At 38.3% G+C, this 15,415-nt stretch overlaps 3 protein-coding genes across 7 annotated transcripts in view; 1 reads left to right on the top strand and 2 right to left on the bottom strand.

The window, feature by feature from the left end:
• SHOC2 (SHOC2 leucine rich repeat scaffold protein) overlaps positions 1-506 on the bottom strand; it is a 56,510-nt gene extending 56,004 nt beyond the window's left edge. Inside the window, exon 1 of the mRNA XM_037496880.2 lies at positions 324-506. The gene's annotated coding sequence lies outside the window, so the exon portion shown is untranslated. The remainder of the gene's footprint in view (positions 1-323) is intronic.
• Positions 1-12,678, top strand: BBIP1 (BBSome interacting protein 1). Of its 3 annotated transcripts, none has more exons than XM_037496885.2 (4): positions 1-183; positions 1,119-1,216; positions 10,261-10,332; positions 11,369-12,678. In XM_037496885.2, the coding sequence occupies exons 2-4, from the start codon at positions 1,183-1,185 to the stop codon at positions 11,530-11,532; spliced, it is 270 nt and encodes an 89-aa protein (XP_037352782.1). In that variant the 5' UTR covers positions 1-183; positions 1,119-1,182; the 3' UTR covers positions 11,533-12,678. The 3 variants fall into 3 exon arrangements, with proteins under 3 accessions (XP_037352782.1, XP_037352787.1, XP_037352783.1); XM_037496890.2 differs by having other exon boundaries at positions 1,131-1,216; XM_037496886.2 differs by lacking the exon at positions 1-183 and adding an exon at positions 190-327.
• Positions 12,674-15,415, bottom strand: part of PDCD4 (programmed cell death 4) — a 23,899-nt gene continuing 21,157 nt past the window's right edge. For all 3 annotated transcript variants that reach the window (XM_037496882.2, XM_037496881.1, XM_037496883.1), the window contains exon 12: positions 12,674-13,409. In XM_037496882.2, the coding sequence (XP_037352779.1) occupies positions 13,349-13,409 (61 nt within the window). In that variant the 3' untranslated portion in view covers positions 12,674-13,348. The remainder of the gene's footprint in view (positions 13,410-15,415) is intronic.

Here is a 15,415-nt window from a genome sequence, read left to right on the forward strand (position 1 = left end):
CCTGCGGCTCGGGAGAGTGACAGCTCCCAATCGGAAGTGACTGTGGAAGCTAAGGCGGCCATAACTGATGATGGCAAGGGGAGTTTCCGCGCCTCCCGTCTCCAGCGTGACGTCGTTTTTCCGTCGCCCAGATCTCACCGTTGCCCTGGGCAACAGCGGAGCCGTCAGCGGAGCGCTGCCTCTGTAAGTAGGCCCGAAAAGGACCCCAAAGTGACCAGACACCCCGCTCTAGACGAGTTCACTCATCGTCCGGACTACCTGCCCGGGTTGGGGACAGAAGGGGGTTTCCTGGCCGTTATTTTGTAGGCCGTCTGGTCACTTACCAAGGTGAACAAGAGTTTAGGGCTCCGAAAATCCCTGTCCTGCCCGGAAGTTGCATATGGCACTTCCGAATAGAGGTATGGCGGAAGGGTGGGAGTCTCCTGCGCCCCCTGCACCCCAGGAAGTGCCCATTCTCGACCGGAGCGACGAGGTGAAGCGAGCGTCCCTCGGCCCCGAGCGGAGGGGCAGGCCCCGGTGGTCAGGCCCCAGGGCGGCGGAGCGCCGAGCAGCCGAATGGGTCTCGGAGCCGCTTCCGCTGGAAGAAGGTTTTCTTTCCGGGCTGGCCGGGCGGCGGCCCGCCCTCCTCCGCCCCTCTGAGGCTTCCTGTGGGGCGAGGCCGCCCCACCGGCTCTCCGCGCCCGGCTGCAGCCTGCAGGGACTGGTGGGGTCTGGGCGCGGGCGGCCGGGCGGAGTCCTCCACGCCCGCTGGATGGAGCGCCGGACCACGCCCCCTCAAATTCCTCTTAAGTACTTTCACCCCCTGACCTCTGAGGACAAAGACTGGGGAGCTTGAGAAAATAATTTTCCACTCCCTGTTATAGGGGGGAAAGATGGTCTCCCACCTCCACGGCGAGAGCTTGAAGCCTTATTTCCCCGCCTCCTGTTTTCACGTTCTAATTTTTCTCCCTTTGTTTCTCCTCTCCTGGGGGTTTGTAAGTTCTGGATGACTTATAACCTGACCTAATGCTTCATGTCTGCTGTTTATTAAACAAGTTAATGCTTGTGGATATTCGTAAAAATGCCGTATTATTTTTATATGGCTCTTTATGAGAGTTGTCACACATTATCTCATGTAGTTCCTTCTGTAGGCTTGAGTCAAGAGTTGTCTGTCATCTTGGTGATAACTGGATGGAGGCCTAAATGCTGTGGGGGGCAAGACCTCAAGAACTTTCAGGTAAATTGAAATTTTTTTCTACTCAACCGGCCAGCAAGAATAGTGCAAACTTGCTGTCTTTACTTAATGTCTTTCTACTTCCTTAATATTCATGCTCCAGCGGAAATAAACTAGTCCTGTGTATTCCAAGGTTAATCACCAAGCGCTAACCTTTTGCAACTTCGTATCCATGCCCTAGTTATTCTTGAGGATGTGCTTCTAGATTCTCCCCAGAAGGAAGTATTGTAATTTTCTCTTGAGCTTCCCTACCACTTTTTGTACCGTTTATGACAACCACTATTTCATATATTATAACTTTTTATGTGCTTGACTTCACTACTTATTATGTTTATACCTAGACAGAATGATTTGTGCCGGGTTCATCTGCCTACCATTCTACCCTGCATGTGGTAGTATTCTGGTAAATACTTAACTGAAAAACTGGTGTCTCCTCAATGCTACTCAACTTTTTTTTAGGTTTCCCTCTGAAAATTTTCCAACATGATTGCCTGTTCCAAATTTGTATTTAAAAAATATAGATAAAAAGGGGCCTCCCTGGTGGCCAGGGGGACAAGATGCAGCCACTGCAGCTATGAGTTCGATCCCCAGCCAGGGAGCTACCCATATGGCGCAGCAGACCTCTCCTGCCTGGTCTGCTGCTCCCCTCAGCAGTGTATTTCAGTCAGTCTGCCTGTTCTGTTCCCCACTCTGTCTCTGGTGAATCCTCTCACCCCCCACATCTCTGGCCTGTACCTCAGCTCTTGTATGCATAAATAAATAAATCTTTAAAAAATATATAGGGGCCTCCCCAGTGGCACAGCGGTTGAGCGCGCTGGGTTGCGAAGCTGCCCGCGTCCTCTGAGGCGCCGGTTCGATCCCCGGCTGCTCCCCCGCCACCGGAGGAGGGTCCCGCATGGTGCGCAGACCTCTCCTGCCGCCCGCTGCTCCCGGCAGCAGTGTGCTTCGGTCCTTCTGCCTGCTCTGCTCCCCGCTCTGGCGCTGGTGAATTCTCTCACCCTCCCGCGCTTCTGATTGTACCCAGTGCTTGTATAAAGAAATAAATCTTAAAAATAAAATTTAAAAAAAAAATCCAAAAAAAAATATATAGAAAAAAAGTTGAAATAACAATAAACACTTATGTATTCATTACTTATATCCAATAGTTGTGGCAATAACATTTTGCCACATTTATTTCATCTCCACTCATACTTTTTTCATTGTCATTGAATCACCTGGAAATATGTTGCTGACACCTATCATTAAGTAGACACCCTTGACATTTCCTGTATTTCCAAAGAATTAACAAAGTTCTGAAAAAGTCACAGTTAAGGAAATTAATAATTTTGTACTGTTTAAAGTCCATTGACTTAAGAATTTCTTTTATACTTTTCCCTGCCTTCCCACAACCCCAAAAATCAGAGTCTAATTAGGGTTTATATATTATATTTGTAACTCTTTAGCCCAAATCTGACCAGTCCTCTTACTGTTTTTTTTCCTTTGTGATATTGGCAATTTGAAGAATTCAGACCAGGGGTCTTTTTGAATGTCTCTTTTATTCTCATTTCTTATAAATCAGAAGTTGGTCTAGAGATTTGATTAGTTTCAGTTTAACATTTTTTGCAAGAATGCTTCTCAGTAGTCAGACTTTTCCAATCATGATTAAACCCTGTAGGATGTAGTTACCTGTATTCATACCATGAGTTACTAATTAAATCCCTCCAACTTCTCAGCAGACATACCCTTCTATGGTGTCCTACAAAGAAGAGTTTATCATTTAATCCTCCTGTCTGTAGAAAGTATGTGTGAGTGCCTTGTAGTGACAACATAGACTGTCTATCTTTAATAAAGTGTTGCTGCTACTTTGCCTACACTTGAAGCTGATGCAATGTAATCTGCAGCAAAGTGTACTGATGTCAGCATAGTTTCATGAGTTTCAACTCTGGCACCCTAAGAACTGTTGATGAAAGATGTGTGGGCCCTGCAATTCAAATACAGATGAATCTTGATATCATCAAAGCAGATAACCAAGGCAACTGCTGGCCATCTGGCCACATTCCAATTTAGGTGCTGTTATTTTTCTTCATGAAATTCTCTTGCACGCCCTAATTGGTCCTGGTGTTTTGTGATATTTTTTTTGTTCACATTGATCAGAGCCTATTAAAAATTGCAAAAATCAAGATTATACTGAACGCTTAGTACATTCTCTGCGGACAGAAAAGTGTTTGCAGAATTTACTTCATATCACACGATGAAAACTCCTAAGACTGCCAAGCTCGTACTCCTCCCTATCCTAGACTTACATTTGATCATGAAAGGTAAGTGAATGGAAGAAGATGCACTTAAGGGAGCAAAAGAAAATGCTCTGAGAGGCCTGAAACTCCTAGATAGATAATGTTTTTAGCTGTCGGACTGAAAGTTAAGTAATGTACTCCATTAGTCACCTTCTTTGTGTAGAAGTGGGACTATGAAACAACTGACTCCAGATTCAAATAATGCAAAATAATATATTAATTAAGACCACAGATTTTAGAATCAGTCCTAGGTTTCAGGAACAGGACCATTCACTCGCTGGTCACTTTGGGCAATTTACTTTCTCTAGAGCCATTAAACTGCTTTGGATTTTTGAACAGAATGATGTCAAATACATATAAAGTGCTTTACCTTGATGTACATAGCACATGATATGTATCAATGTGTGGTTATTATTAATAACTTCTAAAGCAATCCAGTTTGGTCACACAGTAGACATTAGCTATTAAGTGAGTGAAATGAATTTAAGACTGTGGTTCTTCAAGTTTAACCTTAAATTCTTTAAGTAGGAACTTAATGAGAAATTAGAGATTCTGCTTTAGTTAGTCTGGGGAGGGCTCCAGAAAAATCTTTATTTTTTTTAAAGATTTATTTATGCATACAAGAACTGGGGTGTAGGCCAGAGGTATGGGGTGGGGTGGGGGGGCAGTGAGAGAATTCACCAGAGACAGAGTAGAGAGCAGAACAGGCAGATGTACTGAAATACACTGCTGAGGGGAGCAGTGGGTGAGACAGGAGAGGTCTGCTGAGCCATATGGGTCATCTCCCTGGGGGGGGGGGGAATCAAACTCATGCCACAGTGGCTGGCGATAGCTTGATAGTACTGAGACTTAACTCCTTGTGCCACCAGCGGGGTCCAGAAATTATTATTATTTTTAAAAATTATTATTTTTAATAATTTTCCAGGGGATTTAGGTGCAGGTGATCTGAGGATCAGGCTTTGAGAAACACCAAGTAAAGTATCAAACAATTCTTTATTTCCCGTTCCTTGCATACTATTGAAGTAGCCAAATATCTCAGCTGCTAAGAATGTAAAACTCTTCACATTTTCAAAAGGTTAACAATATTTTTAGGACAGTTTCTAATACTGAGTTTTGAAATAACAAAAAAATTATTAGAAAAGGGCATTTTGCATGAGTAGGATGTTATTTTTCTACTGACATAATAGTAGTGTTTGCTGCTGGAATATACCAGAATCCAAATTCACCCCAGAAAAACAGTTCCTGTTCTTAGGCCTAGGCATACATTTCAGAAGCTAGACACCACACATTTTACTCACATGAGTCTGAATTAATTAGTCAAATTAAACATGTTGCAACATTTTTCTACCAGCAGATGCCAGAGAGCAAAACAGAATAGAATCTACTATAGTTTCCAACTACTTGACATATGATGTTATTTGGCATCTCTGGATGAACATTATCAATCCAAATTAAGCACTTTGCTAGCATGTGGGCAGCCACTTGAGTGAGAGTGAATATAACTATGTGTCTGCTGAAAGACACCTTTTTTATGGGCCCCATTTATGCATCCCCAAGTCTTAGTTAAGACAAAAAAATAAGTGTTTTTCCCCCCCTACCATTCCTGCAACCCTGTCTACAACTTGTACTATGCAGATTGAATTTAATTAAAAAGAACTAAATAAACATTCACTAGAGAACATACCTTTATAGTCCTTTATATAAACAGGATTGCTTGTGGTGCCTTCCTCAGTTCCCAAATATTATATTTTTGTTTCTTAATTTCCATTAATGATAAAATAAGACAGCTTGGCATACAGTGTTGTAGTGGCTCTGTTTTATTGAAGTAGAAAAGTCAAGTGACTGCAGTGACTGAGCAGGTAAAGAAATAATGGGCAGCAGTGGCGATCGGAGAACTCCCTGTGCTCATCCAAATGCAGCATCACCTCCTGGCCCTAGCCAAATTTTGCCATGTGGGAGTATGGACCTCATGTTGCCAGATTTGTCAAGAGGAGCTGAAATTTGGACTTTATGTGAAATCTCCTGATTTTTAAACAGTGGTTCGAATACTTTTTAAACAGCTAGCATGCCAGTAAAACATTTAACTAGACAGGACCAAGGGACACCAGTTTATGACCTCTGTTTCCTACATGAAAGTATGATTGGTACTTTGGTTGAGAATCTCAGAATGCTTTAGAAATGCTTTTTTGCCATTTTCCAGGTGCATTTACTTCTGTAAGTTAGGGATCCATGGATTGTCACCATCCAAAATATAAATTCTTACAGACTTCAAGCTTCTATTCCCTTGATTACTGCCTACTTTAAATTTTGTCCACATTTTCTCAACTTACCTCTTCTCTGGTGGTCTAGTGGTTAGGATTTGGAAAACTCACATTTTCTTGACTTTAATTATATTATGAAATAGAATAACAATTATATTTTTTAAACATACTTAAGAACAATTTGACAGCATATGCTGCTTTAAAAGTAAATCAAGTTTTTAAAGGAAAACATCTTCAAATAGATGAAGGTATCTTATAGTTACCGTGGTATTGATGAGAATTTAAAGGAATTTTAGAGTAAGAAAGCCCCTTAATGGGAAATCTAAAACAAGTCCTTTATTGTAACAATAGGAAAATTAGACCTAGGCTAATAAATGTCACACTGTATTTCTAAGTACTTTCACATCCACTTTTCATTTGAACCTTGCAATCCAGCACAAATACTAAACATGTTTTTTTTTATGAGAAAATCCAACCTTTGATTACTTAAGAAATGTATTCAAGCTCACATACTAGTTAGCAGTAGAACAAAGTACAATTTTCTACCCCATTTAAAGATGATATGTGAAATAGATTGATCATGAAAAAATGTAAAAAAATTCCACAGTAAGTTTCTGTTTTAAAATTCTTACTGAACTTATCTGTCATAGCTAGTTTAAAATACTGGGATCCCGGACCTCCCCGGTGGCGCAGTGGTTGAGAGCTGGGTCGCGAAGCTGCCCACAGCCTCTGCAGCGCCCTTTCGATCCCCGGCCGCCAGGCGGGTCCCACATGGTGCACAGACCTTTCCTGCCGCCCACTGCTCCCTTCAGCAGTGTACTTCGGTCCTTCTGCCTGCTCTGCTCCCAGCTCTGACTCTGGTGAATTCTCTCACCCTCCCGCGCTTCTGAGTGTACCCAGTGCTTGTATAAATAAATAAATAAATCTTTAAAAAAAAAAAAAACTGGGATCCCTAGAATACTCTGAAACATTAAATATCAAGCTTTTTAAGTGGGGTTCTTTATAATTAGGATAAGCTGATATGTTTAGCTAAATTAATGAAGAAAAATTATGCTGTGATGAATTATGATGAGCTAATGACAGGTTAGGAGTGGTAAGCTCATTTATGGATAACCACATTGACCCAAAAATGACTCCACGGAACTGCTAGCAAAGATCAGATATTGGACTAAGGAGGCTTGAGTATGACCTGGGAGGACAGATTTAAAAACACCCAGTTCCTGTCCTGTGCATTATTTAGAAACCAAGTCTTGACGTTAGCATCAACAGTATGTTATCATCTTGATATTTGATCTGGATGAATGTACTTTGAGTTACCGGAGAAGGAATTTTGATTTTAGTAATTTATTCCTCTTCTCACTCTGCCCCTGTATTTTCCAGGTAGCTTGATGAAAATAGGTTGCAACCTAAAGCTAATAATCCTGATCAGCTATTTCACCCATGATCTTGGTCTCAATATGTCCTCATTTAGTTAATCTAAAAAAAATTACAAATTTTGTAAGTTTTTAAAGTGCAGATTTTTTAAGTGTTGCATATTTCTAATCATGCTATAAAAAGATTCACAGACAAAAAGCAGTTTTTTTTCCTGTTAGTGTAAGAATATTACTTCTGACAGCCTTTATCATTTTAAAATCTGCCATAGTAGTCCATTGTATAGCTGTTCCATAATGTAATCTTTGACATATTGAACACTGATTCATCTATTACTGAAAATTTTGCTATTCACTGCATTGCTTTAATGAACATGCTTATGTTCACATTTTTATACACTTGTGCTTTTATTTCATGAGGGCTCATTACTAGAGGTAAAATGTTTGGGTCATTACAAAATATTAATGGATACTACAAGATATTAAGATACTACAAAATATGCCTCTAAAAGAGCAATATCAACAAACACCCACCAAGAGTTTTCCCATTTCCTTATGCCTTCCTTAATTGTGGATATTCCCTAATTGTGGACCCTAACTGTCAGACTTCTGACTTTATTGCAATTTCAAAAGACATAACACATCAAAATGATGCCACAATGATTTTCACCTTCTTAATGAGACCATAGTGATTTTTCTATTCAAATTGCAGTATCTACCCCCACAGCAGTCCTAAACCCCTGTAGACTATTTTATTTTCTATACCACTTGCTGTCTTCTAGCAGTCTATTGTTTCTCTCCCTTTAAGCTATACTTGTAAACTCCAGAAGGCCAAAGGTTTTGCTTGTGGTTTCTTTGTTCACTAATGAACACTGCGTGCATGGTAGGCACTCACGTATTTACTAAATTGAATGACATGGCACTTGTGCAATACACATGAATTTCAGCCATAGCTGGTATGTTTCTTTTTTGGCCCATCTGCCCCTGGGCTTTCATACATCTGACCTTACCAGTAAGAAAATTCCTTTAGTAGCAGCCACATTTCCTTAGAGCACTTTACACCAGAACACTCACATTGGCTTATTAGCAGGCCACCTGGAGAAGGAAATAAATGTTCCCATTCTGGACTCCTGGGCAGTTGATTATCATGACAATGTAGCCTTGCCAGTGCAGGCCATCCAGCCACTACCTTGGCTTATTTTATCCCTTCCCTTCCGGTTTCTCTCTTGCCAATGCCTAGGGGGGCCTAGGAACAAGAACCAGCCCTAGGAAAGCAGACACTCTGCCTCCCAAGTGAAGGCACTAATCTTCCCCACACCAGGCCCAACCAGCTCTCTACCAGGCCCTTGGCCCCACGCCCTTTGCAGTAACAGTGGCAGCTTAGTCAAACACAGAACTGAGGTTTGGTTGATGACCAAGTTTCATTATTTTCCTCAGGCCAGATTTTGGATGAGAGTTACACATACGAGAGTAAAGGATAGTGATTGAATTCTGAGTAGCTGGTACTGCTTCTCTAATAAACGGCTAAGTTTAAGTATTCACCCAACATTTTAGGACTTTGGTGATATAAAAACTCTTAGTTGCTATTTATTTTCTTCACATATATCAATATCTATAATATCTAGCCTTTGAGACGCTTTTCATGTCAGATTTGCACCAAATAAGAGTCTAAGGAATATTTTCATTGTGATGTCTTAATGAAAAGGTGGTTTATTCTAGCTATAGTCAGGCTAAACAGAGATCTATGATGTTGTTAACCTCAACATAACTTGGGAAAAAAAGGAAATGGTCATGAGGTGCCACTGGCAGGACTAAGTAACAAAGAGAAAAGAGTGTGGCAGAAGGCGCTATGCTTTCTAAGGAAACTGCGTATTACATTTACCTCAGATTCTAGTTAATAGTGAGTTGCTCTATTCCTGGTCCACTTAGTCCTTCACTTCCAGAGCAGTGTAAGGGTAAATTTTAATCACAAAGTCCTGGAAAGTGTATAGAGGTTCCTCAGGAACCTATTTAGATGTTCAGGGAGAAGGAAAGAGGCTTGGCATAGAGAGTAATAGAGAGTTAAGAAGCTTTTACTAGGAATGTTAAAGTTGTAGTAGGTTGGGAATAACTTAAGACCAGATACAGCTTCACTTCATTATTACTAATTTGCAGTGGGTGGTGAAAGCAGGCACCAAGCCAGCATCACCACTTTATAAATAATAAATCTTTCTTCTGCAGTGGTGGTGATGTAAAAAAAAAAACACATGGTAAGGTTGCATCAGTATGATGAAATCTCACAAAATGGGTGGGACTGTCTGAAGAAGCATCTGTGTTTGGAATGGGATTTTGCTACAAATTAGTGCAGAACACCTTGAATATACAGCATAGCAATACCAGGGTCATAACACTGAGAACAAATACCATCAGCAAGAAGTGCCGTATATGCCTAGAATATTCATAACAAAGTATTCCTATGACAGAATTCACTGGCATATTAGCGTATCTCTTGTAGTAAAGAAAAACAGTAAACTGAAAGCATATCACTTCTGTACAAGGATTAACGTACCTGTTTTTGTTGCTTTTTAAAAAGTGGCAGTTGTGTACAGCCAGTAACTGGTCCTTAGAATGCTTATCATTGTAACAAAGGGATTACAAAAAAAAAAAAAAAAACAGCTATTGGCTATGGAGAAAAGTGGAACTGTTAGGAAATGTTTACTTACCACCACCTCCTTTCCCTGCCTGCCTGCCTTACTCCACCTCCCAAATGGTCATACTTTTTTTTTTTTTTCCACTTCATCCACCATTCAGAAGAGATGCTTTTACTAACCAAAATGGCTGCACATAAATGCTTTTTCCTCAGCTGTTACCTATTCGCTATTTGTCTAAACAATCAAGCCCTGCCAATTTCTCACTCAGATGGGAAAAATTTAGAACACCAGCTTTCCTATTAACACCACTATTGGTTAATGAAAGTTTTCAAGATCTAGATATTAGCATGAACAATCTCAGCTTATTTCAATGAAGACTCAGTAAACTTATGGAAGGACAGGGTAGCTCATTTTCTGTGGGAATTGGTGCTTTTACTTCTTAAGCTACAATGAAAATGACTCAAGCAATATGCTGTGGAAATTCATTCTTGAATAATTGATTTCTCATTGAAGGAAAGAACTTGTGTCCAGATTCAGCTATGGCGGAAGTGAAGTCAATGTTCCGAGAAGTTCTTCCAAAACAAGGTAACTAAATCCAAAATACTTAGGCCATAGAATATGATAGGGACCTACAAAGTTAACAGGCAATTTACATAGCAGCATCTGTAGCTGAACATCTGAAACTGCTTTGTGTTCTATATGCCACATTTACTGTCCACTTTTACTATGCTGCTTTCATGAGTAGGTTGTGAAGGAGTAATCATCACATTTTCTTCCTTGTAAAATGATGACAAATGATGCAGTTTCTTAAACTTAGTTGTTACACCCAACTGTAAATTACAATATGAAATTTTCAATTAAAATAAATTTCAATTAAAATTATAATTCATATTAAATAAGGTAATTTAAATGCTTGTTAAATACCATATTTTGTATTTTTATGCAATATATATTTCTCCCAAATATTTTTTTTTTAATAAATTTTATTTTTATATTCCCCATACAATTGCAGCCCCCCCATTCTGACCCCAATCCCTCCCCTCCCGCCCCTGCCCCCCTAAAAGTGTCTCTGGTTCATAGTTTTTTGTTGATTTTGATTTTCACTTTCTTATAGTTATTCATTTTCCTGGTCCCTTATTTCAGTTTTCTAGATTCCTGCTATGAGTGAGACCATCCGGTATTTTTTTCTTTTTGGCTTATTTCGCTGAGCATGATCCCTTCCAGCGCCATCCATGTTGCTGCAAATTGCATGTGTTTGTCTTTTTTGAATGCTGAGTAATATTCCATGGTATATATGTACCACATCTTCTTGATCCAGTCATCTATTTTTGGGCATTTCTCCCAAATATTTTCAAATTGAAAATTTGACCCCACAAGTTTGCTCATGCTAGCTTAAAATCTTAGAAAGCTCAAAACTTACCTTCCTCATGAACTCCCTAGCATTCAAGTGTTGCTTTCATACATTACTTTATATTGCAGAACTACTGCAGGGTAACATGAGAACATGGGATTTTCAGACAGTGAATTAAGTTTTTAAGACTTTAATTCTAGCTGCAAATCCAGACCACCAAACAACTGGGCTATCTCATGCAAACTAATTCTTTCTTCTTTTTAAACTTAGGGCAGTTGTCTGTGGAGGATATAAGCACAATGGTGCTGTGTAAGCCCAAACTTTTACCCTTAAAATCTGTGACTCTGGAAAAACTGGAGAAAATGCAGCAAGCAGCACAGGATACGATTCGTCAGCAAGAAATGGCAGAAAAGGAACAGCAAATAACTCACTGAGTAACTTACCACTTCTGTAGGACACCTATCTGCTGCTGATTAATAGCTAGAAAATAATCTGCATCTGTAGCTGAAAGTATGTGTGTAATAAAACTGAGTGTTCATATAAATAATGTAAGAATGCCCAACACTAATAAAATTTGTATTGTAAAATTTGTATTGTAAATTTAAACATTCTGGTTTGTAAATTTAAACAATTTAAAAACTTTGAACACTCTTTTTTTTTAAACCCATTTTTAGAATTGCAAATTATTGCTCATTATTATGCCCAAATGACTAAATGCAACTTTTATATTCAGAGATGACATACTTAATAAAAATTGAATTCAAAGATACACATTCTAAGCTTATGTTGTGTAAGATTTTTAAAACTTTTTCCTGAATTTTGTGTCATGTCACTTTTAAGGCTATCTTGCCTGACCAATTGATCACAATGTTTAAAGACAAAACTCTATTAAATTTTAAGAAAGTTTCACCCATCCAATAGTCCCCTGAGCTTTTAATTATACTGATTTTAAGGATTTAGGAATTAATACCTTCTTCAGGTCTCAAGCAAACCCTGAAAATATTAATATGAACTTGAAAGAATCCATGAGGTAAAATATGAACATTAAATTTGGAGTTTTGGTTATAAAAAACTGTACCTAAATGTGTATAGATATATTACTAAGTATACCTTTGTAAATTCTGAATGTTTCTTGCTTGGTTTGCTGCAGTCAATAAGCAACAATTTAAATTAGCATAAATCTTGAGGGCCTGCTGACTAATTGGGGTCTGCATGCAAAACAGGTTAGAAATGTGATCATTTAGATGTTATATTGGTAGCTACTTCTTTCTCAGACACTGGATAATGTAAGACTTGAGTCTTTGAAGAATAATCTTTTTATAACACTGTTACAGAATTTAAGGATTATGAAGGTGTTACTGTGTTTTAGAAATTAAGCTCTACATAAGATCAAAAAACAAAGTGTACATGCATTTTACTTAGTATAATATTAAAAGAACTTACAACTGTACTTTTGATTTAAAAGTTTACAAGGGACAAAGCTTAAATTCACTAAGTTCTAATATGATTTAAAATGTGCTAGGTAGAAAAAGTTTAAGTGATCTGAAATAAACAAACTCCCAATAAAGAATCAACACTGCTTCACATGTTTTATTTTTGTCATACATTCTTCCAGAACCAGGTTCACTTTTCCAGTTTGTAGAAAAATAGATGTTCCAGCCACCATTTACTTAACTGTCTAGTCTTTAAGACTAATCAGTATGTTCCCTGGAAAGATAAGTTTCATGACTAACTCGTTTTCTTAAAATTCTTTAAGACAAAGAAATACTTTTTTTTTTTTACTCCCAAAGCACAGTATTTCAACAGCAGCAGCCAACATGGGGTTTTAGCAGCTTAACTTTACCCCCTAAATAAAGCTTTGTATAAACCAGTGATTTTACTACAAAAACACTGTCCTTGAAAGAAGGGTGGCAGTCAGACACTGATGCAAAACTTGGAATGATTAGGTCATAAACATGGCACTTACAAAAGTTAGCTTATGAGAATATTCCACTTAAGAAGTGGTTACTTTTCTATTCCCCCATCCTTTACTCAAAAAAAAAAGAAAAAAGAAAAAAAAGAAAAGAAAGAAAACAAAAAAATTTTGCTTTAAAAATTTCCCTTAAATGTAAGTTTATAAAATTTCAGAAATGCCTTGTACTGAAAACAAGTGCTTTAATTAAAAAAAAAAAAAAAAAACCTGTGCTAACAACTCTTACAATTCAGATATATATAATTTTATAGTATCTAAGACTGCAAGAGTTCTTATATTCAGTAGCTCTCTGGTTTAAGACGACCTCCATCTCCTTCACTTACAAAACGTTTTCTGCCCCTGTAAATGAAAAAAATACAAACATGAAAACAGATAAAAATTTTGACTATATGTAAATAAAAAAAACTAAACAGTAGTTTTTGATTACTTATATTAAGTTTTGAAGGATTTTATTGTCATTTAAGGACAGAGGTCCCTAATGCTTTTTTTTTTAAAAAAAGATTTATTTATACAAGCACTGGGGTACAGGCCAGAGGCGCGGGAGGGTGAGAGAATTCACCAGAGACAGAGAGAGGAGCAGAACAGGCAGAAGAACCAAAGTACACTGCTGAGGGGAGCAGCCTGCAAGACAGGAGAGGTCTGCCTCGCCATGTGGCAATCTTCCTGGCTGGCCAGGAATCGAACTGGTGCTGCAGAGACTGTGAACACCTTCACAGCGCTGTGCTTAACCTGCTGCACCACTGATGCCTCTAATGCTTTTAAAAGTACTTTTTCCCTGCTACATATCCTCGGTTATAAATGCAAATGATGCCTTTATGAGCAGTTTTTAGTTAAATGAAAGCTCAATTACTGAAATAAGTCCACTGTCCAAATGGAGTAATCTAAAAAAAAAGTTAAATTATTATTAAGGCAAACATTGTGCTAGTTAGAAATTTAATACAACACTGTTATTTGAAAGCTAAACAGTGAGCCAAGTTAGGAAATACCAACATGATTTCAAATTTTGCAAACTAGCTATTGAACCTATCAAATTAGCTATGTTTAAGATTTTTTCCCCCTCAGATGTAGAAAAGCCATAACCTTAATATAGAAAAATAAATCAGAATCCAATTAAGTCAAGTCTACACCCCATTTTGGGATTCCTGCTATTTCAAACGCAGAAGACCTTCTATAATATAACCACACTCTACCTACATGTAGTAGCAACAGCCCAGGGAGAAGAGCTGACCAGCAGCCTAACATATTTGGAAAACAGAACTTGGGCAGGATTAGCGCTTATTCTCTAACCTGAGACCAATATGCACAGGCATTCAAAGCCATACATAAATGGGCACTTCACCCAAGTAAGCACAAGGATAGAGGATAAAAAGTCAAAGTTCTATGGTACACACAGAAAGTTTAGGTATCACCTCAAATAATCCTTGAGAATAACATCACAATAGAAATAACCAGTTATGCTTTTGAACAGCAGTGGAAAATTCTTAAAGTCAATACCAATGTGTTACCACCACTTTTCATACTAAGTCTAAATGGAATCCAGCTACATGAAGGATTCAGACTATAATATTAGGAGACCAAGATGGGGAACAAAGCAGCCTTGCTTAATGAAGTTGACGGTTTTTACTGACGTCAGTATATAAGGTGCCATTAACAAGTAGTTTATTTTATTAGTCATTAAACTATATTTTCTACCATTTTCTTTTTCTATCTCTTGATGGTTTCTAAAGTTTGTAGAGCAAAGGACACTACGAGGAATATTTTTCTGAGATTTAATTCTCACAATGCACTTGTAAAAATATGCAAAACAGAATTTTCAGATAAAAATCACAAACTTTAAAAATGTACATAAAACAGACTCCTCAAGTCTAGCTTTTGTAACTGTTTCATTATGTGCTTTATTTTAAAAATAAAAAACTCCTAAAGAGGTAGATTCCTAATATCACAAATATACGTCCAGAGAAACACACACACCCACTTTCTAGAGCGAGAAGACTCAACTAGCCCTGATTCTCCAGTCTATGAAGGAGCAAAGGAAGCTACATAGAATACAAGCATGAGTCTAGATTTCCGAAGCCAAAGAAAGTCTGAGTTCATTCTTGGCTTCAGAAAAAGAACATTACGCTTCTCTAAATCCCAATTTTCTCATCTTATTGGTGAATTTCTATACCGAAGTAACATTTAAGCTATTTAGAACACAGTCTGGTACACAGAACTATTCCAGGAAATTAATTTCCTTCCAGTGAACTAGGATTTCATGGGGGACAGATTTACAAAGGGGTAAACTTTATAAACTTCACCCTTGTTTCTCCATAAACTCAGAACAGAAGATTTTCACTCTTGAGTTA

The sequence above is a fragment of the Talpa occidentalis genome, unplaced genomic scaffold (assembly GCF_014898055.3).
Source record: "Talpa occidentalis isolate TD23 unplaced genomic scaffold, MPIMG_talOcc4v2.1 talOcc4.8, whole genome shotgun sequence".
NCBI classification, from domain to species: Eukaryota; Metazoa; Chordata; class Mammalia; order Eulipotyphla; family Talpidae; genus Talpa; species Talpa occidentalis.

What these genes read in the sequence shown, in the direction of transcription:
- BBIP1 (XM_037496885.2), top strand. Translation starts at nt 1,183, where the DNA reads ATGCTGTGGGGGGCAAGACCTCAAGAACTTTCAG. An exon ending in AAGACCTCAAGAACTTTCAG is followed by an intron (nt 1,217 to 10,260) that starts GTAAATTGAAAT and finishes TTCTCATTGAAG; the next exon opens with GAAAGAACTTGTGTCCAGAT. An exon ending in AGAAGTTCTTCCAAAACAAG is followed by an intron (nt 10,333 to 11,368) that starts GTAACTAAATCC and finishes TTTTAAACTTAG; the next exon opens with GGCAGTTGTCTGTGGAGGAT.